Source organism: Triticum dicoccoides, chromosome 5B (genome assembly GCF_002162155.2).
Source record: "Triticum dicoccoides isolate Atlit2015 ecotype Zavitan chromosome 5B, WEW_v2.0, whole genome shotgun sequence".
Classification (NCBI taxonomy): Eukaryota; Viridiplantae; Streptophyta; class Magnoliopsida; order Poales; family Poaceae; genus Triticum; species Triticum dicoccoides.
The window spans coordinates 93,137,900-93,158,756 of NC_041389.1; the positions used below are offsets into that span (position 1 = coordinate 93,137,900).

Below are 20,857 nucleotides of genomic sequence, written 5' to 3' on the forward strand. Positions count from 1 at the left end.
CGCCGAGGCGCCACTTGATTTCATCCTCTCCATCGGTCTGCAGGTCGATGTTCTGCTCGTCGAGCCATCTTCGCAGTGTCTTTGTGGGCAAGGTCGTTTTATCCAGGAGTCGTTGAACAGAGCAGCTCCGACGCTTCTTCTCTTTCTACTCGAGTCCAAGATAGAAACTCAACTCATGCTTTCAAGAGTATATAGATTGGAGGATTTACCATTTATCCCCGTCTATTCCGGCATAGTACTTTACTGAAAGGGTTGGACGCGCTTTGATGCGTCGTTGGTGTTGTTGGATTTCTTAAAAACATGACTCATCCTGTTTCAAAATATAAGATGTATTATATTTTTAAAAAGTAAAACCTTTTCAAGTTTGATCAAATTTGTAGAGAAATATATCAAAGTCCATATATTAAATCGGTATAATTAGATTCATCATGAAATGAGTTTTCAATTTTTTTTGTTTAATATTGTGTATGTTGACATTTTTTACTCTGAACTTGGTCAAAGTTAAAGGAATTTGACTTTCCAAAAAATAATAGAGTGTATTTTATTTCTTATATAGTTTGATGATTTGGTGGGCCTTTCTCGATGTGATTTTGTGTCTGCTAAGAAACCCATATTTATGTGAGAAAATTTCTGCGTCGATAGATGATGTATTATACTCCCTCCTTTCCTAAATGTAAGTCTTTTTAGAGATTCCATTACAAACTACATACGGATGTATATAGACATATTTTAGAGTGTAGATTCACTCATTTTGCTCCGTATATAGTTCATAGTGGGATCTTTAAAAAGACTTATATTTAGGAACAGAGGGAGTATTAGTGTTACAGGTGCACAAAATTGATATGTTTTATAGGCCGGTTGCTGCTGATTGATTGAAAAAGGATTGGGTCCATAATTGAATACCTCAATTGAACTGAAGAGCTTCAAAATTAGGGAACAATAATGAATTAAAATAATTGAATGGGAGAGCTTCTTAAGCAATTGTTGACCCAATTAAAATTGAGTGATTCAATTTAAATTAAAGATCTCTGTTAATTGTGAGGTCTTAAAAATTAGGAAACATAGTGTATAGTATAAAATAATTGAATGAGAGATCTTTGAGAAATTGTTGATTCGGTCAAAATGGAGTGACCCAATTTCAATTGGAGACCTCAATTGATGGTGAGCTCTTTAAAATTAGGGAGCTTAGTGTTATAGAGGATATACATGTGGTAGATGTGAGTAAGTGTATGAGTTCTTCCTGTGATCGACTATAGAAAGAAGGAAAATTCCAAATTTCAGGCCAAACTTAAACTCGACGAGAAAACCCGGATAAAATGTTCCGTGCGCAAAGTATGCACATGCCGGGGCCAAAATTGCTGTACAAAGCTGGCTACACATGGCGGCCAGCGATCGCATCGCATTCCAGGCGGTGATCACCAGCCTGCCTCTGCCTATTCGTCGTCCCTTCTGTCGATGAAGCTCAGGAGGAACCCGCTCACGATTCTCCTGGCGATTGGGTTGGGTATGTGGCGGCACAGCCGACCGTCCACGTAGGCGACGACGCCTGAAGCCGCGAACCTGCCAACCGTCCACAGCCTGCTCCGCTTAGCCAGGGTTCCTCCGCCGGACGACGATTCGCCTTCGTCTTTGCCTCCAGTGAGTTGTCCCTTCACTTTGGTCGTGACCTCCGCTATGGCCTTGGTGGCCTCCTGGTGCAGCAGGCGCACCGCGAAGCTCACAAACAGGTGCTCGCACAGGGTGAGCACCGTCGGCGCAATCTTCCACCCCTGCAGGCAGTAACAGGTCCAGATTTGTTTTCGTGTCATGTTCCTCATCTGAGATATAAATAAGAGAGCCCTCTCTGCCTCGACATTAGCGGTTTATTGTCAAGAAGAAACTTACAGGCTCATTTCGCAGACGGCGCCAAGACCGAACCGTAGAGGCGTCTCCTTTCAACAATGCCTTGCTCACGAGAAAGCCCTTCACGTTTTCCACAATTTCATTTATGAGAGCGCTGTTCGGTGGTAGATTTTTTAGGAAAACCTGGAAAGGCAAAGTCCCGACGATGATGAGAACATGCAGTGTATAGAGAGCAAAGGCAAGCAGACACAAGGAAGTTACCAGGTCATCAATCACCCTCACACGGAGGTACTCTTGTTTATACATGACATCCAGCATGGCTTGCAGGTACCCTTCAATGTATAGCTGACCAGCGATAGAGGGCATGTTTAGAAAAAATAGTGTCATGTTGCAGTAAGTTGTGAACATAAGCCATAATAAACTTGAAAGTACTAATTAGGCAGAACCTCATCAAGTCCGGGGATATGATCAAGTTTGATCTTTCTGTCTGGACCACCCTCCATTATAGCCTGCCCTAACACAGATGGCTCCATTGCCAACCTCAACATACCTCTGTGGAAGCCGGTAACCTACAAAAGAGGGAAATTGCTTTATACTTTTTATGACTGCAAGGCAGGAGTCCAATGTCCTGTGTAATCACATGATTCCTTTCAGAAAAGGGTGGACTTGGCAGGAGAGAGAATGGATGTACGCCTGTACCATTCCATTTAAACCATTTGTTTCTGCTCCTTTCACAACGCTATCTGAAACTTCCGTGATAGCAGCAAAGAGAGCATTTGAACTTGCAGTTTTAACCTACAGAAGACCCAACATTAGATTAATCCATTGCAGGTCATTGTGGATCCAGCAAGTTTCAGAAGCTCACAGTTTTCCCAAGATCACCAAGGTACCGCTTTGTTCCACCTGATTTCATATTTTTGCTTATAAACTTAAACATGCCTGCACAAGCCACAAATGAGGAAAGTCACAGAGTATTCTAGAAGAATCAGAAAATAAAGCCATAAATTTATGTCTATATCGAAGTACTCCCTCCGTCCCAAAATAAGTGTCTCAAGTTAGTACTAACTTTAGTACAAAGTTGTACTAAGCTTGAGACACTTATTTTGGGACGGAGGGAGTATAAAATAGTCTAACTTTTAGATGAAAAAGATAGATATTATGATGGTGGTTGCCTAAGATAGTCAATGTTCCAACATAGTTCATGCCTCACGAGAACATGCAAAGTCACAACGGAAAGAACCTCGAATAAACATCACAGTTAAATTTTGGCAGCAGACATCATTCAAAATAGGACAGGACCCTACAGACCAGTAAAAGTATCTTCTTAAAAAGAACGTTGATCTAGTTTGAAAGAATAATCCAATGATCACGAATCTTTCTCCAAAGAACACATAACACATTTTACCTATGGTAAGCCCAGGGAGGTTGAGTGAGCCGTCAGAAGGGTCAAAGAAAACATCAAGAACAGATGAAGCCGAGTCGTCAAACATCGAGGCGAAAGATGGAGGAAGCAACGAGCTTCCCTTTGTTACATAGATTGCCCTGAGGACATACCTATTATCAATTACTCCAGATTAGTCTTGTGTTTGGATAACCAAAACTGAACAGATAACATCATAAGAAATGGGAAAAAACACTACAGCCATGGCTTTTGAACAAATAATCGTTGATGTACCATGAATAATGCTGGGCGCATTTTAAAAATAGCTCACGAAATGTAACCAAAGCATGATTTAGGATAACACCATTGAGCTCCACCGCTGAATTACTTATCTCGGGAACCTACGAAAAGGGATAGGTAGAACAAGACGATTTTAAAGAACTAAATATGAATTGAGCACCAAGGAATAGTAACTCGAGAGCTGCTTTAGAAGTACCTTTATAACACTGTGCAATAGCGCTCTCAGAGCCTCTTGAGAAGAGCTGTAAGATGTCTGTGATCTTCCAGGACGAAAGCTTGCGATGATCTTTAGACATCAGATTCATAAACAAAACCCAACCAGTAACTCAATATTAAAACTATAATGTCACAATCAAAGAAGATAAACAAAAGGAAAAGCAGGGCACCTTAATTGGATGTACTTCGAATTGTCTAAAATAAAATTGTGTGCTCGGTGTACCAGCAGGAGCAAGGGATGTTCTCCAGAATGGTACAAGCTTCATTAACGTTTCCTCATCAACCTTCAGATCAATCGGCTGTGACATCCTTTTTTTCGTTAGAGGGCTTATGATTATGGCATTTTGTAGTGAACAACAAAGGAAATGACTATAGAAACAAAAGAAGTACTCTAAGACCAGAATCTTCCAGGTATTAACAAGATGTAAGCACACCGATTTCATACCTGCAGAATTATGGAACAGTAGTGGACTTGTTTGACACTGGAATTCGATGAATTGAGTACACAAACTATACGAAGAATATTTTCATTGAGAGCATCACCCTGAAGCTTGTTCATCCTGAAAACTGATCCAAAGGAAGCTCCATCCCACTTTTCATCCACATTTACTGACTGCAAGGATTTCATGTTTCAGAAAATAGAGCAAGTTTTGTTTCCACCCATAGACAATCAAGTCAAATGTGGCGATCAGCATCCAGAATTAAAGTTACAAGGATCTATACTTACATAAACTGCAACATCCATATTCTTGTGTCTATCTGTGATAACTGAATCAGCAGATACACGCTGAAATGTTGCCATTAAGATTGTAGAGGGTGACTGAAGCATTTCGTCGCTCTTCAACAAGGAGAAAATTACAAGATAAAATAAATCAAAATAGAACTACAAACGTTAGAAATGATATCATCATGCTCAGGCTGAGTGAACTTAGAAGAGAACAAACCTGCCCCTTATCAAGAAGATGAATACACATATAAGATATTCTGAACTGTGCATGTGCTATAGGCCGTTGAATTTTCTCAGCTTTGGGATTCTCTGCCTGTTCACATATCCGTAGAACTCTGGTTAATCCATCGGCATATACTTCATAGCCAATCTTAAGCACCCTCAGTCCAAATGAATCATCAAATCCTTGTTTTTCTGAACTGAGTCCATTACTAAACGAGAAATCCAGATTGAGCCTGCTTCGCATCTTCAAGAATGGCTTCCATGGACTGATCTTATCAATTTTAATTTCACGGAGTGCTGGTGTATCTGTGGAAAATCAATCAGCAGGTTAGAAATACAATTAAAGAACATTGTGAGCACTAAAAAACAGTGCATGAAAGTTGATAGAGCCTCCAACAGTGTATCGGGTTTTCACCCATGCTCCGGTATACAATGAAGAACTCAAGAAGAGAGAAGTTCTATTACTGAAAAAAAGTTGATGCCCGCATGGGTAAACTAAGGCTCCCTAGTCTGTTGTTCGATCACTTGTGCTCTTCTGCGATTATTCTCTGTATAGTCCCTTTCTCGTAAATATACTGCCAGGGCCTTGTATACAATTTTCCCCTTGAGAAAACGAAAAATGGGCATGGATAAACTCTAGACTAGATGAGTTGAGCCAAGCACGTGCAAAAACCTAAGCACTAGTATGTACTAGAGTTAAGAGAAATATCTCACCAAATAGTGAAAGGCCTCTTAAGACAAGAATTCATGAGAATAACCAGACACATATCACCAACAATGTTTTCTTAACAATGAATAATTGTGTTGCACACCATTCTTAGATATGGGGTTCATTTGTCTCCAGTACTAGCTTAAGTAAACCAAAGCATAGATTACTTGGCAGGCATCAATATTTAAATTGTGATATATTCGCACACAATGTAATGCGATAGATTGCTAAAGTTTCCCACTCGTATAGATATAAAATTCACTTTCCATAAAGTAAGGTTCACAAACATCTGTTTACCATTCAAACACTAACTGGTGGAGTAACTGCTAGCTCGGTGCTCTATAGAATGTTGATATTTCGAATTCGTGCTTTGCGGAGGCATGCAATATTTCAGTGGTGGAGTAGTGCAGCCCTTTGGGAGCGGTAATCGTTTCATAATTACTATAACCGGCAACATAACACATTTATCAATAGAGGTAACTCTTGGGAATTAGGATATAAGAACTTGCCAACAATGCGCACAACCAACTTCCGGGGTAAACTCGAGTCATCCCATGCATACTGTTCTGATTCTTGAGGGCCTAACATATCTGATTCTTCTGAATCCTAGAAAGTCCAGCCAAATTGAAGATGTTATCAATAATATCACAGTTCATTGTAGTTCTGCTGATAAGATTATATCATAGAATTTAGAAATATACTCATACCTTCTGGAAATACATGACAGATGCTTTATTCAAGCAATTCTCTACCCGATATGGTAGTGCAACCTTTGGTGGCTTGGTGAAGTGTAGAACAAAAGATGTATTCTCTTGAACAACATCAACAGAAGCAAACTGTTTCAGCTTCCCGTCTTGTAAAGTGTCTTTGTTAATCCCATGTATTACCATATCTTCTGATCTTCTAAACTTCATGAAAAAACGGCCGATTGATGAAACACAAATTGGTCCAGACCAACCATATCCTGTTTCTTTTGGACAAAACTGGATAAAAATGAGTGAATCCTCGGATACATTTTTGTGCTTCTTAAGAAACAAATCAAAGTAGTTTCCTTCTCGCTTTTTTCCAGGTTTCCATGTCTGTAAGGTAGCCCTCTGTTTAGCTTCAATTGTCAATCCATCTATGTCATCCTAGTCAAATGATAACCAAAATCATGAGTATCAAATGAGACTGCAATCACAAACCAGTAAATATTTGTCAGAGCAAAAATGAAACACCTGAACAAGACATTGGCGAACAGCAACTGCAGTAGCAGACTCATTTGAGATCACATATCTTGGTACGATTAATACAACTTGTGATGACACATGCAAGCCATAAATAACAGGTTGTAAAGACATGCCGAAAGCTGCCATCCGATGGGGAAATATATCATCATGGATCTCAAGAAAGAATTCAGTGAAACCAGATAATGCTTCTAAATCAATAAATGATTCTGATCCTTTCTCGTCATGCAGGCTTATTTGCAGTTTATTTGACCTGTCATGTGTCAGATTGTCAATTTACGTAGTTAAATATGTTTGCAGACTTGGTGCCAGAGAAGGCATAGATAATCACAAACTGCTCTATGTAGGCACTACAGATAAACGAAATGAACACAATCCTGGCTCTCCCATACTTGCATTTACATAACCAAATATCATCAAGACATAGAGCAATGTGGCAATCTTTATAAATCATAACAAAAACAAAATGAAGAAAATATTCATTTGAATTGACACATCTGCATAGGTCCACTAAAGCTGTTATGAAGTCCTATGGCTGGAACCAGCTCGTTCCGATTTTCTCAGTCAGTTGCAGGAACTACAGTAATTATTCTCTACTGTTTTACATAGAATGCACAGGTTGTTAGAACTAAAGATGGAGGAAAGTTAAAACTTTGACAGTCAACTCAGGTCCGGCCAGTTCATGCCTTCTGGCCATGGATTAAAATAGAGTGTTAAGCTTCATGCACTAGCCAATACAACCAAAAGTCCAAACTTATGGGAAAGGGCTAGGTAATCCACATATACACTTCAACATCCCCTCACGTGTGAGGCGGGAAGTCAACACGTGAATAGACTCAGAGGTATGGCTCAAGAGGGCTATACGTGGACACAGAGGGGGCAACAGCATTTTTTGGATAAACTGTGAAAACTAGGACTTGAACTCAAGACCTTAGACCCTGATATCATGTTAAGCTTCATGCACTAGCCAACGCAACCAAAAGTCCGAACTGATAGAAAGGGCTAGGCAATCCACATATACACTTCAACAAGCATTATGACAGCACAACAGGTAGCAATCAAGTATGGAAATTATTGACAATTTGGAGAAACACTATGATATAAACCCGGAACTAAATGAATGTTATACCAGCTCTAATGGATTGCCTTTTGTGCCTGAGCTACTGGATTACATCAAGGATTAACAAACAAATGAACAAAACTCAGGGTGATTGTTTGCTTACTTTGTAAACCAGGAGCTCATTGACATTGAGGGCAAAATACAACCATTCTGTGGAGGAAGATTAATATTGTCTTTTCCAATTTCAAACCTGCAATAAATCAGCACCATATATGAGAAACTCTGCAAGAATGCTTACCAATTATTTAGCATTACATTCAGCATCACATACGCGGGTAGTGGTTTTTGACCAGAAGGTGTGCACAGCAAGGGGTAGTCACTTGTATTTTGTAGTGTATATCTTGTGAAAAGAGCAACCTGAACGATCAAAAGATCAGTCATCAGGTAGATCATTTTGATATTTTCAAATTTTGTAAAGCATGCAATATCAGCACATATCACCGGAGAGTGAAAAACATAACGTTGCCTCTACCTCCAGCAAGCCTTTCTCCTGACGCAACAATCTTAAAGAAGAATGAAACTTCCCAGGAAAAAACTCTAATTCTAGATCAAGGAATTGAGCTCGAGCTGTCTGCTTTTGCATTCTCTTGGCCCAATCACCACTATTAGCTGCCTTGGACTTTGAACCATATGAAATTAGTGTGACTGAAAAATTAAACATGGCAGGATTCACATAGAAATAAGCGCTTGAACCACTTGTAATTGTTGCCTCCTTTCCAATGAGGCCAAAATTATCGTCTCTGGTATTCTCTACAATATCATAGTACAAAACACTAAGTTAACATAGCAGTTCTTTGTTTGCTTTGTTCAACAGTTAAATGCTAATAGAAGAAGACTTTACCCGGTTTGGAGTCAGTCAGAAGCACATGTATGTCTGTCTGCAAGAAATTGTACACTTGAACAGTCGGGTATATAAAAATTTCTCTTTGCAGCTGTAATGCCACTGATGCACTCCTGCCAGACACACGAGTACCATTTGTAGGCTGCAAAGGCACATCTCTACCCAGAGTATGAATCAAAAAATAAAGATCCGTCACATGTTGACCATCAATGGAAACAGGGCAACTCAAAGAGCTGAAAGAAGACTTCATGGAATCAATACTGAAGGCTTTTCTTATGTTGTAATTAAGTTTTTCTATAACACCAGATATGCGAACTGCTTTTTCACCGGTTATGTCTTCTGACCATTGGAATAAAGTTGCATGATTCAGATTCGAGTGTTCGGACATCTCAGGTCTAATTGAAAGCATAAAATTTCCTGAAATTCGAGAACAATGGATTGAACAATTGTTAGAGAAGTGCCCCTTGGAGCTACAGAAATAAAGAAGAAACATATTTGGTTGTTCGATAAAAGGTTGCAACCGTATGGAATTTAACTACGTGTAACACAAGATGGCATATTTCGTGGGGATAAGTATGAAGTTCACTACGAATGGCATGCATTATCCATATCACACTACTATGTAAGTCATAAATGAAAGTTACAACCACTGTCCAGGGCAGTATTATTGTTAGAATGCACAACAGAAACCATTGCACAAGTCATATTAAGAAAACAGACGGAGACTCGCAAAAAGAGGAAGTTAATGTCTGAAACAGACCCGATAGTTATAGTATGGACAAAGGAAATTTACCAAATTATATAAATATTAAGAACATTTTATCACCTCATTCCTACATATTTTCTTACACACCAATGCAGTAAGTCATGAGATATTAGATCACACATAGCAGATGATAATGTTATGCCAAGGAAAGGTACAGTTACTTGCCAAGGGCTAGAGACATCAGCACTTTTTTGGATCCTCCAGATAAATTCATAGCGTCAAGTACTCCAGTAGATTCATCAACCATGTCACCGCTTCGAACTGTGACAAGTGCTGCATCTTCATTCTCATTTTGTGGCCTCTGAAACCGAAGTTCGAGGGGAAAGTCACTCTTATTATATATCCTCAACAAAGGTTGGACTGAAAGCGATAAACCTTCCTGCAATTAGTCAACAATTAACAATGAGAAAACACGATCATGAAATATTCAGTGGCTAACATAAAATACAGAAGCATTTGCTTTCCTACCACAGAATTCTGGGACACCTTGACCACAACAAATGGTCCAGAGAAGCGTCTTGAATCTACAGTGCTCAGAGGAAAAAAACATCGCAGTAAAATACAGTCATCACTCCACAAATAAAACTGAAAGCAACTGTTAGAAGCCTAGAACATGGCATGCCAGTCAGACTTCCGAGTCTAACAAGACAAGACAATAGAACATATACACTCCCAGTTCTTAAATGGAGAACCCATTGCCTTCAAAATGGATTGGTATCATGTATATCATATTTTGTCAAACGGAACGAGTATATCAGGGTACAAGAGTGTCCTTGTGTACAAGTCCATGAGCAACTTTCTTTGGAAATACATGTATTAACTCTTTAAGCTGAGGTATACCACAAGATTAAATCAGGAATATAGCGTTGTGTGTAAAGAAGACATAGTTAATTTTAACACTGCCTATCTGAAATAAATAATCATAATCCTCTACAAGAAGAGTTCAAAGATAAGAGTCTTTGAATCAAGCAACATAAGCCTTAAACTAGACGACTTACAGAACAGAAATCGAAAATCCAACCCTGTGGTGTTTTACTTTGATGAATATAGTTGTGGAAAGAAGTACCTTTGAGAGACGATGCTAGGGTTCTCCATGCAAAGATGCCAGACTCATGGAGAGGAATATTGATTGGAGCAGTTGAAAATGCCCCTTCCTTGAATAACGAAATAGAAACTAAGCTCTGATCATGTGGGCGATTATCATCAAATATAAAATTCCTGTAGTAGGAGGCAACATAAGAAGAACGTGAGAAAAGAACAAAAGAGCATTACAATAATAGAAAAAGAATCAAAACTGTTACAATACTTTAAAAGGGCGTGAAAGCCAAACTCATCAGTGCGGAAACAGTGAAGGAAAATTTAAAGGCGCCAAACACTTCGGTCAAGAGCTGAATGTCTATTCTGAGAATTAGCACAAACGAGGTTCTAAAAATCGAAAGACTAACCGTCAAAAAAAATCGAAAGACTAAAATTGCAAGCATGCTCTATAAATGTTACTCCATCTGGCTTCCTAAACCTACACCACATTTTATGATTAAACACCTGCAGGACTATTTTAGTCATACACCATTTGTTGGTGACAATGTACAGAACGTATATCTTGCTAAGATGCTGAGAAAATAAATTGTTTAGATAACCAACAAAATGAACAGACCTCAAGAAGGCTGAAGTTGACTGTTGTCCAGGAACAATTGCATCCCCATTATTTTGAAAATGACATACAAGTGCCAGCCTTGAGTTATTCTCTATCTGCAGAAGTAATGGGTATGCTCATACAACAGTAAACTAGAACCGACTATGAAACTAAAATCAGAAGCATTGATGCATGGTGCAACACATAACCTCTGAAACAAAGTCTAGCATATGGTAAGCCCCAAAAATCATCAATCAAACATATCATTTCCAAGACAGTAACAATATTTATACAGAACAGTTCAAGTTCAAACCTTGCAGCAGTTAGGAAAAATAGCTGAGTTTCTCACAGCATATGGACCCATCAAGCCTAACTTCCCGACCAAATAAAGCAGCATGTCAACTGAAAGCTCATTTATGAAAATATCCACCTGCAAGAATGAAGGAGATGCAAAATCATGTTACAGAAAAATAATTTTGACTAGTGCAAAATAGGCATATTAATAAAGAATCGCACCTGCTTTAAATGAAAGAAGAAACGCAGTGGGGCCCCGCTACGTCTAGTAACTGGATTTTGGTTGAAAAATCTAAATCGTAAGAACACATAGGAAGTGATAGGTGAGATAAGGTCCTCCCTGTATGTAAGATATAAATAACTCAGATTCCAATCTCCAAGTCAACATTGAAAAAACAACTAAAAACAGCATTAGTCAACATAGCAATGACTATTGAGAATTTAGCACAACACATACCACATATTTTTGCGGGCATCGAAGTACTGCCCTGAAACTTTGAATGAACTTAGGATCCTGATCTTGGATGGGTATATTTGTGTGACAACACGGATATCATTTATGCAGTTTTGGACAAGTGGAAAAACATCACCAGTATCAAACACTTCATGCGTAATGGTAAAAACAATCTTATCAATACTGATGGTTATATGTTGTGAACTTGCAACAGTTTCCAACCTATCCATTACAGCAGAAGGTAATTCATCTTCCACATCCAAATAAGAGTTACCATCCAAGTTCATATTGGGAACAATGAGCCTTGCAACATCAGAGAATAGAGATTCATTCAAAATCTTCAACTTAAATGGATTTCCTGGCTTTTTCACAAACTCCAGTAGACCATCCACAAATGCAATGCCATAATTGTTTTTCTTGTTCACAAGATGGTAAGAACTACTTGAAATAACCTTGCAAGAATTACCATCATCTTCGTCATCCTCAAAACTATCAAACCCAAGAGGAAACATGCTCCACAGTGAACAAGGCTTGTCAACAAATGAAGAAATTTCAACCAAATCTGATCCTTGGGAGAAACTAAGGGCCAGCTCTTTGCCTTCATCAGTTTTTGCACATAAAGATAAAAGAGAAATATATGGTGTGTCTGACCTCCATCTCTTATGGTGTTTCACCTGAAAATAGGTCAAAATGATTTTACACCGGTGCACATTACCTACATCATCCGGTCAGCTGAATATTACTAGTGAGAAATTCATCACTGTATTATAGGTACAAAGCTAATACCTTAAATAATGCATGTTCACCAGCAAGGGAATAATGGTATGCACCGACCACTTGATACTTCATTCCAATATTTTTGACTGATACATACATCTGTTGATCAAGATCTCGTATAGCCACAATTGCTCCTATTGTGACAGTAGTACATGGGTTAGCATGGTGAATTTAAGTGACAAGAATCTAGTTGATGTCATTAAGCATAACTACCATCAGGTATAGTACAATCTATATTATCCAGCTGTTCTTGCTGAGTGGTGTCACCAATCTGTATTTTCTTCTGAGTTGCAGTAGAACTCAGCATTCCATGAAAAGGAGCAAGTAATGACGAGATCATCTGCAAAGATCCAGATAGTTAATTCACAGAAGAAAATGTGTTGTATATTGTATGAAAGTTAAACCCTAGACAACCTTAAATCTCAGTATAGAATGATAGGATGATCATAGATTTCGTACTGCAATGGATGAATTTCCGTGTTCCTTGCAGAACATATTATATCCAGAAGTGTGTATTTGTCAAAGAAGTGGATGCAAATGGTGTATGTTCGCAAAATAAGTAAATTTGATGAGAATAACTATTAAAAAAGTAACCCTTGTTAAGTAGAGCAAACTGCACACACCTGTAAATAAGGTGCTAGCCTACAATATGACATGCTTCAAGGAACAATAGGATAGCAACAGTGGCCATATGCAGGTATAACCATGGAGCTCCAGTGTTGAACACAACAAATTTGACCAGAACTTCCAAATTCATTTTCTACAGGATCTAAAACAGGATGCTGAAGGGCTATCTCACAATTTAGCACTAGCAATTCCTATAAATTGTAGAGAAAGCACAGAAGAGCAGGAACATCTAGCTAGTATTAGTACTAAAAAAAACTACCAACGACTGTCCAAAAGATGGCAGGTAAGATTGAGAAATCACCTCAATGCTTGATAATGACATTGTCACCTCCAAACCAGAAACAAAACCGTTTCCACACCAATCACCACTTAAACACATCAAATTAGAATCTCTATCCAATTGTTTTTTCTCTATCTTAAGAGAAGTAGAGAAATGGCTGAGGATATAACTCTTATGTGAAGAAAATTCAAGTGTATTGCCTGTTGAACTTTCTAATGTAGAAGTTGAACTTGCAGGAGCATCACGATCATGGGTAACACCATTATCTGCTTCTATAAATGGAAGATATTCTTGAATTTCAGACTGAGATGTAAGAACAGTAGACTTTCTGGACCGAAAACGGGGTGCTGGCACATCTCTCAACTGTTCATGGGCACTCTTGGGCATACTACTAATAGTGGAGACTGAAAGACACTTCACCTCAAACAAAATCTTCATGCCAAAATTCAATAGTTGAAAACTTGCGTCAACTTCGAGGGTTAATCCCTGGTATGTACCTAAGTGCATGGAAAGAACATTAAATTATCTGAAAAAACAGGTTAAATTCTCTCCTTGGCAGTGCATTAAAGTGAATGAGTTTATAAGCTCAGTTACCAGATTCATCCGCAACAGCAAGTGTTATAGAAATCCGAGATAAATCAATATCTAGACATTTGATAGCATTCAAATGGGATTCCTCACTTTGTGAATGAACACCTAAAGACACCGATGATACTTCCCCCTGTGTATAACTGTTGATCACATTAGGGTCACTTTTTGTAGAGACTGAAGTTACTGAATCTTTGGCTATATTTGAAGTTGCCCGCACTGGGAGATCCATAAGCAGCCAAAAATAAATTTTGCAACAGAAAACAAGCTTAGCTAAGAAAATTGTTTCAAGAAAGATCAAGCCACCCTGCAAATCAAAGTTATTGAGAATGTCTTAGTATAAAAACAACCAGCAAAGGTGTTACTTGGGAACAATTGAGAGAGAATATTGTTTTCTCTAACCTGGATTTTGCATTTGAAAATCTGAAGATTATCGTCCATCAACAGAGAAATTTTCTGTCTACTGGGTTGATTGACTTCAGTTAAATAGTTGTGAACCCTGTAGTCTCCAATATAAATCTCTGTAAATTCAATTTCAATAGAATAGCAAATTCCCAAAGAATCAGAAACGCGACCACTTCTAGATTCGTCTTCCATTTTCTCAATGGTCAAGCTATCTTTAGTGGGCCCAGCACGCAGATGGAAGGTGCATTCTGTTATAATGAACTGGTTCTTGTTATATGGTAAACTACTAAGCATAGTTGTGTGTTCAACTTGGTTCTCGAATACCACAGACTGAATTCCGGATAAACTAACAAGGATGTCTGTACATTGTCCACCAAGCAGAAGTTTCAAAGAAGAACTTCTGATGCAGAACCCAACACCCAAAGCTAACATATCATGCAATTCCTGTGTTGTTATCCCCTCAAATATAGGAGAGCTGCTGATGTAGTTTATGGTGTTGTTGACAAAGACGGCAGGATTCGGAAAAAGTCCACCACGTGAAGTACTAAAGATGATGTATGCTGATTCCAATTCAAGTTCCACTTCAACCATGAGTTCTGTATGAGAGTCAATTGATTCTTCCTGGGCAATACGATCAATGCCAAGATCTCTTGTGCTCCCCACCACATTTTTATTGCAGAACGATGCTAGCCTTCCAATAAAATCTTGGGAATACTTAACATTAACCAAGTCAGAATTCAATGCCACCAGATGCATACTTTCAATAAGCTGTAACGATGGCATACTGTTACTGACCACAAGACGGGCATAGGATAGAATACCAAGCACAGAAAAATTAACAGCAATGGGAATAAAACTAGTTTTTTATTTGTTGTTTATAATCTGGAATCTGACATGATTCTGCATCCAAGTCGTGCACAGTTCAGCTCTTGTATGACACTATGACTACACATCTAACAATTGCCACAAGTAACAAAATATCATAGGTCACTATGTTTACTGAAAAAATTCTACAAAATGTCCTTACATTCAATAATGTTGAAAAACTTATAACTTGTGCACGCACAAACCTGGCAAACAGTAAACAATTCATCCATGTAGAACAAAGCTATGCAACCAACAGTTCCTCCTCCTAAGTTCATTGACAGAACGTTTCTGTCTGCGAAGAAGGAATGCACATACTTCCTGGAAGGTGTACATATAAAAGGATTGTCAACAGAAAAATCTTTGACGAAACACACTCGACTCATAATTCAGGCCATGGCAGCTAATTTTCAATTTAAGAGTTAATTGTAAAAATGCTGAGCTTCAAGTGTTGAGCAACAATTTTAAAATATACAAAATAAATTAACAGTATATTAATTGCAATTTCTTGGAATAGACGCTATTTCACACAACTCTTAAGAAAACTATTTAAACCCAATGCTTTAAACCCAATGCCTCATACCAGACCCCAAAAGTAACAGTTCAGATAATGTACTTTCAGATTCATAAGTCCATGAAAATGAAGATTAAACTATACCTGCCTGATGACAGTTGGAAATTGGCCGACATTGGTCCAAATACATGACACTGATGATTGGTCTCTAAATTATCTATCAGAAGAGTTAGATTAGCCAATTTGAAGCAAGCATCTAACATAATATTCTCTGGATAAACATGTCTTGCACTACTTTTCGTTGCAGGATAAGCAGGTTCTTGCACCTCCTTCATGCAGAATGTACTATGTGATTCTTTGTCATGTGAATTAGATCTCGCTGGAGTAGATAGGGATGCTGGCCACATGGCACATTCAACATATGCCAGACTGAGAACTATGCAGGACGTCCTGCTATTCATCCGAGAAAATAGGGGCACATACTTATTTTTGCAATTTTGCAACAAATTGTTCTTATCAAAGGATAACCGGATACTGGGACCAGCAATCAGTGCTTCAATCTGGAGGGTATTTTCTGGAATAGCATCTGACATCACAATATTCATTATCTGAGTGAATGATCTCAGTTTATCAAGAACTCCACTTGCAGGTGTTATAAAGGCACCAGGAATCAGAAGGTCTGGCATTCTGTTTAGCTCTTTCAGATGTTTGTAATGCATGAACTGTCTGTGCAGCATATAGGTCGATGAAGCACACTGATAATCCAAATCAAGGTTTAGTTTACCGACTGTAAATCTGCATTGCTGAAACCCACTTATATTTTGGTAAGGATCAACAACATATGATTTGACTTCAAAAATAACAGAAGGCTTTTCATGATGTATCACACCAGATTCATTGTATAAATTGCTGATTAACATCCATTCCCTCCATAGTTTCTCCATACCACTTTGTAGAACAGCAGTGGACGAACCATCACTCTGGGGAAATTCATCAGATTGTTTTTCGGAAAATGGGTGCATACTGGCAGAATCGCTCCAGAAGATCATCTTTGAATCAGTGTCTTCGGAAAACTCTGCAGTTTTAAAAGATGAATTCCTCCCGAGTGTGTTGCTATTATCCGCTCGTGATAACTTTGGGACACCGGAGAGAAAAACCTTCAGTTCTCCAGCTACGAAAAACAGCGATTGTGTGATGCAACCAGCTGAGTAAAGTAAGCATGATGATTTTATTACCAAATATATCGAAGGTAAATCGGTGTGATAACTCTTGCTTCCATTGTTTAACTTTTTCATGCCGATGGAGTGATCAGCAAAAGGTAACAGGATTACAGAGAGTTCCCCAAGGTGAATTCCGAGCTGAAACTCCATGTCTGAATCATGAGAAAAACCAGGAAAAATGTGTGCACGGGATCTACATGTTTTGTTTCCAGAATCCCTAGCTCTCCACACTGACCAGAATACGAATACAACAAACCTCCACAAATATAAAAAAGGAGAGAGAATTTTCATTATGGAAGAAACCAGAAGCGTTTTTGATGATTCTTGCTTGTTCTGTTGCTGTGATATGGCAAGTTTTGAACGGGCAGCACGTCGTGCTCTAGCAATAGCTTCTACAGGAACTTTCTCCTCCAGCTCAAGAACATTTACCCAATGATCTCTGATAGCTCCCAACATTTTCCTGTTCCTTGACACCCTACCACAATTCTTCTTTATAACCATGTCAGAGGGATATCCAACTAATGATAACAGCAACACATAAGCATGAACATAGTGCTGCCAGAAAGTAGCACAGCTTAAGGCCTTGCTTAAAGAAAATCTGCGGCCTACTATTGGGCTTTCAAGCTTTTGCATAGCAATTTGCCAGAGCTCCCTACCACTCCTAGTCCTGTAGTGTTCCTTTTGACTAGTAATATCCAAAATCACCATCAACGAAGGAATAGCTTTTGGTGAAATTTTGCAGCATGCACTGGGAACATGGATGCTAAAAGCAGCAAGTTGGAGATTATCCAGTCTAGCACAAGCAGATAAGCCTGTAAAAGATGCAGTGCAATCTGTACAATCATTCTCCTTCATCACAAACTCAAAATCATTACATTTAACAAGAAGGTGATTCTTCTTTATTGATGATATAGAAGAGCCAACTAATCCTCTGAACAGAGAACAGCGAGAAACAAGCTCAGGACCTAACTGTAAGTCAGTTGCCCTCAATACCAAAATATGGGAGTCATCAAGATACCGAACTTGTATTGTGATATCATCAACCCGCACCTGACTACAGTTTAGAAGTACACTGGCAAATCCCGAGGTAAACTTATCTTCCAGGGAGCTAACTAAACCTTCAATCATCTCATGCAATATTTCACCCTAACAAATAGTACAAGGCACAGCTTTTGATCAAATTTGTAAGCAAGCATCGTAGTAATATAACTAAAAATATGAGTGCTAGTGATGATTAACACAGAAGGAACTTTGCATACAGAAGCAGTCTATCTAAATGACTTATTAGTGTAACCTAAAAGTACAGAAAGCATTTTTTTTAGAGAAAAACAGAAAGCATTTTTGAAATCCCAGAGTTGCGTAACCTAACCATAATATACTTAACATATACAGTATGTATTAACATTGCACAGATACATCGAGCAGAAAGTACACGTGTTAACTTCTTGCTTCAGCAGTTACATTTTTGTTCCAGGATAATGCAGGTGTGGTACATGTCCTTATCACTAAGGCATGTCAAATTATCACCTCCACTGCAGAGAATTGACAGGAAATACAGAAGCGCTGGCATACATCCCCTAGAAGAAGAGGATCAAAGACTCACAAGCAAATGTGAGGGTTGGCATGCTAATCGAAACGCAGGTGCTTTGTGATCGACAGTTGTTTCGCACTCTACAGAGATTAGGACTTGAAAATAAGTGTGGCTGGGCATAATGCAAGCATGAATTTGTACCTGAGGGTCCATTGATGCAATCACTCTCTTCTTCTCCTTGGATACCCATTCCTTGATGTCTGGCCGCTGCTTCCGCGGCGCAGGCTCCCTTCAGGATTACAAAAATATAACGTCAGACCGTCGGACGAACACAATGCCATATGTAGTGAACACAATGACATCATACAAACCCACTGTCTCCCCGATACTACAGCCACTACTAATTCATTGCCACGACTGCACGCAGGAGCTGCGGGGCAAGAGGATACCTGAGGGTGAGCGAGACGTCGACGCCGCGCAGGACTGCGGCCAGCGCGGGGGCGCCCCAGGGCGAGACGGCGAGCTCGACCTCGGCGACGGCCGCGCGGTCGACCCTGGCGGGGAAGGAGTCCGGCGCGGAGAGCGCCGCGGCGCCGAGCTCGAGCCCACGCGCGACGGCGCGGGAGCGGAGCGGGCCTAGCTCCACCCGCAGCTCCCCCGGGTCAGCCGCCAGCCACGGCCCGAGCGCGGCCAGCAGCCGCGAGCGCGCCGCGTCGGCGAGACCCATCCGGGGATGGTTTAGGCCCGGGACTCCATGGATGAGGAAGCGCAGAGCGGAGGATGCTTCGGAGGTGATCGGGGTTTCGAGTTCGAGAGGCGGGGGTGAGTCCGGATTGGAGCGGTTGGGGGTTTGGGGGGCCGGGGAGGTTTGTCGGCAGGAAGGCGATATTTGGATCATTTACTGCCTCGCCTAGTTTTCTATAGACAAGTTCATTTTATGGAAAATGTTAAAAATATGATGTCTGACGACCAGATTTTCCATGCAAAAACAGATAAAATTGTCATGTTTATGTATAGGATTTACCATGTTCTTAGTCATGTAGAGTAAAAAAACATATTGTGTTGAATAATGCCATGCGTTCACCCACGATCCGATGTAAATGAGGGCGTCAGATTTTTAGTCCAAAAATTTGATGCCAGATTTATCCGTTGTTATAAATTTGACGTTACACACTTGAATTTATTTTTGTTTTGGTTCAGTGGAGACCTTATCATATGTCTGGTGGGGTTGAAAAGCGTGAATCCCAAACTTCAAACCTGAGCCCAACATGAAGCGTGAAAATGATCCTTTCCTCGAGCTCAGACGGGAAACAAGCTCAAAGCCCGAAAGCTCGGTCCGAATGTTGCTTTCTATTTTGCACACGTATAGACTTGACTCGAAAACCAGCCGTCCAAGCAATTCCATCTTATGCAATGTCAATTTTTAGGCTATCCAACCAACTTATGCAATGTCACCAGTTTTCGACATAGCTTTGCACTCATCCATGCGCTTAACCTCCTCCTTGGTCGATCTTCGGGATCATGGGTACCTACCGGGCTTAAGAACGAGAAAGAGATAATAGATTAATTCACTTTGATACACAAATATATTTCGCCTTGAAGTCAACAGCAACAACCCCGCAAAAGTGCATGGGCCTACAAGGCTATTCTTCAACTTGTAACCCCAATGGACTACACACATATCGCAGATGAATATCACAAAAAAGGACATTGTATCACAGATATGAAGGATGAGAAACGCTACCCTGCCATGGCACTCATCAATACGCAAACACAAAGGCTCTCACGCACCCCTCGACCAATCCTACCGCGTAATTAACCTCATTGCTTCTATTTAGTCATACGTTTAGCTTTATTTTGCTGCATCTAATGCAATAATAGATCTCACATTTCGTTGACAAATTTAGACATTTCATAGTATCTACAAGGAAACTACATACATCACATTTTCAAAGATCTATCTTTTCCCCATTTCACTACTGCAGGAAAACGCTAGTGGGGACGTGCCAAAAGCCACCTCGATAGTGTGGTGCCTCCACAACACCAATATGGCACCACTGATAAACTATACTGATGGCGTGTGGGGCATCACGCCACTAGTAACAAATATACCGGTGGCGTGTCAAATGTCAAAGCGCCACCAATATAGTTTCTGAACTAGGGATGTTACGCTATTAGGCACACTACCAATGTGTTCTCAGTGGAAAAATATGGCACCATGGCAGCACATCCTACATAGCAGCGACACATATACCAGATAAAACTGACCAACAATCATCATCCTCAAGATGGGGTGCATGGTGTTCCTGATAGCGGGTAG

General features: G+C 39.7%; 1 protein-coding gene across 1 annotated transcript; it reads right to left on the bottom strand.

Annotated features, from left to right (window-relative positions):
• Nucleotides 1-1,123: 1,123 nt before the first annotated feature.
• On the bottom strand, nt 1,124-19,376 carry LOC119307556. The gene is made up of 36 exons (XM_037583630.1): nt 18,987-19,376; nt 18,739-18,826; nt 15,931-18,152; nt 15,479-15,593; nt 14,406-15,176; nt 14,010-14,310; nt 13,437-13,912; nt 12,722-12,848; nt 12,518-12,642; nt 11,735-12,405; nt 11,500-11,617; nt 11,297-11,413; nt 11,005-11,099; nt 10,417-10,568; nt 9,819-9,874; nt 9,516-9,729; nt 8,585-9,001; nt 8,216-8,493; nt 8,015-8,100; nt 7,847-7,933; nt 6,615-6,876; nt 6,105-6,527; nt 5,907-6,003; nt 4,684-4,994; nt 4,467-4,577; nt 4,185-4,352; nt 3,910-4,038; nt 3,720-3,809; nt 3,518-3,624; nt 3,248-3,396; nt 2,708-2,781; nt 2,542-2,637; nt 2,289-2,411; nt 2,104-2,187; nt 1,885-2,025; nt 1,124-1,769 (listed from the first exon to the last, which is right to left on the bottom strand). The coding sequence occupies exons 1-36, from the start codon at nt 19,262-19,264 to the stop codon at nt 1,434-1,436; spliced, it is 9,495 nt and encodes a 3,164-aa protein (XP_037439527.1). The 5' UTR covers nt 19,265-19,376; the 3' UTR covers nt 1,124-1,433.
• Between the last annotated feature and the right edge of the window lie 1,481 nt (nt 19,377-20,857).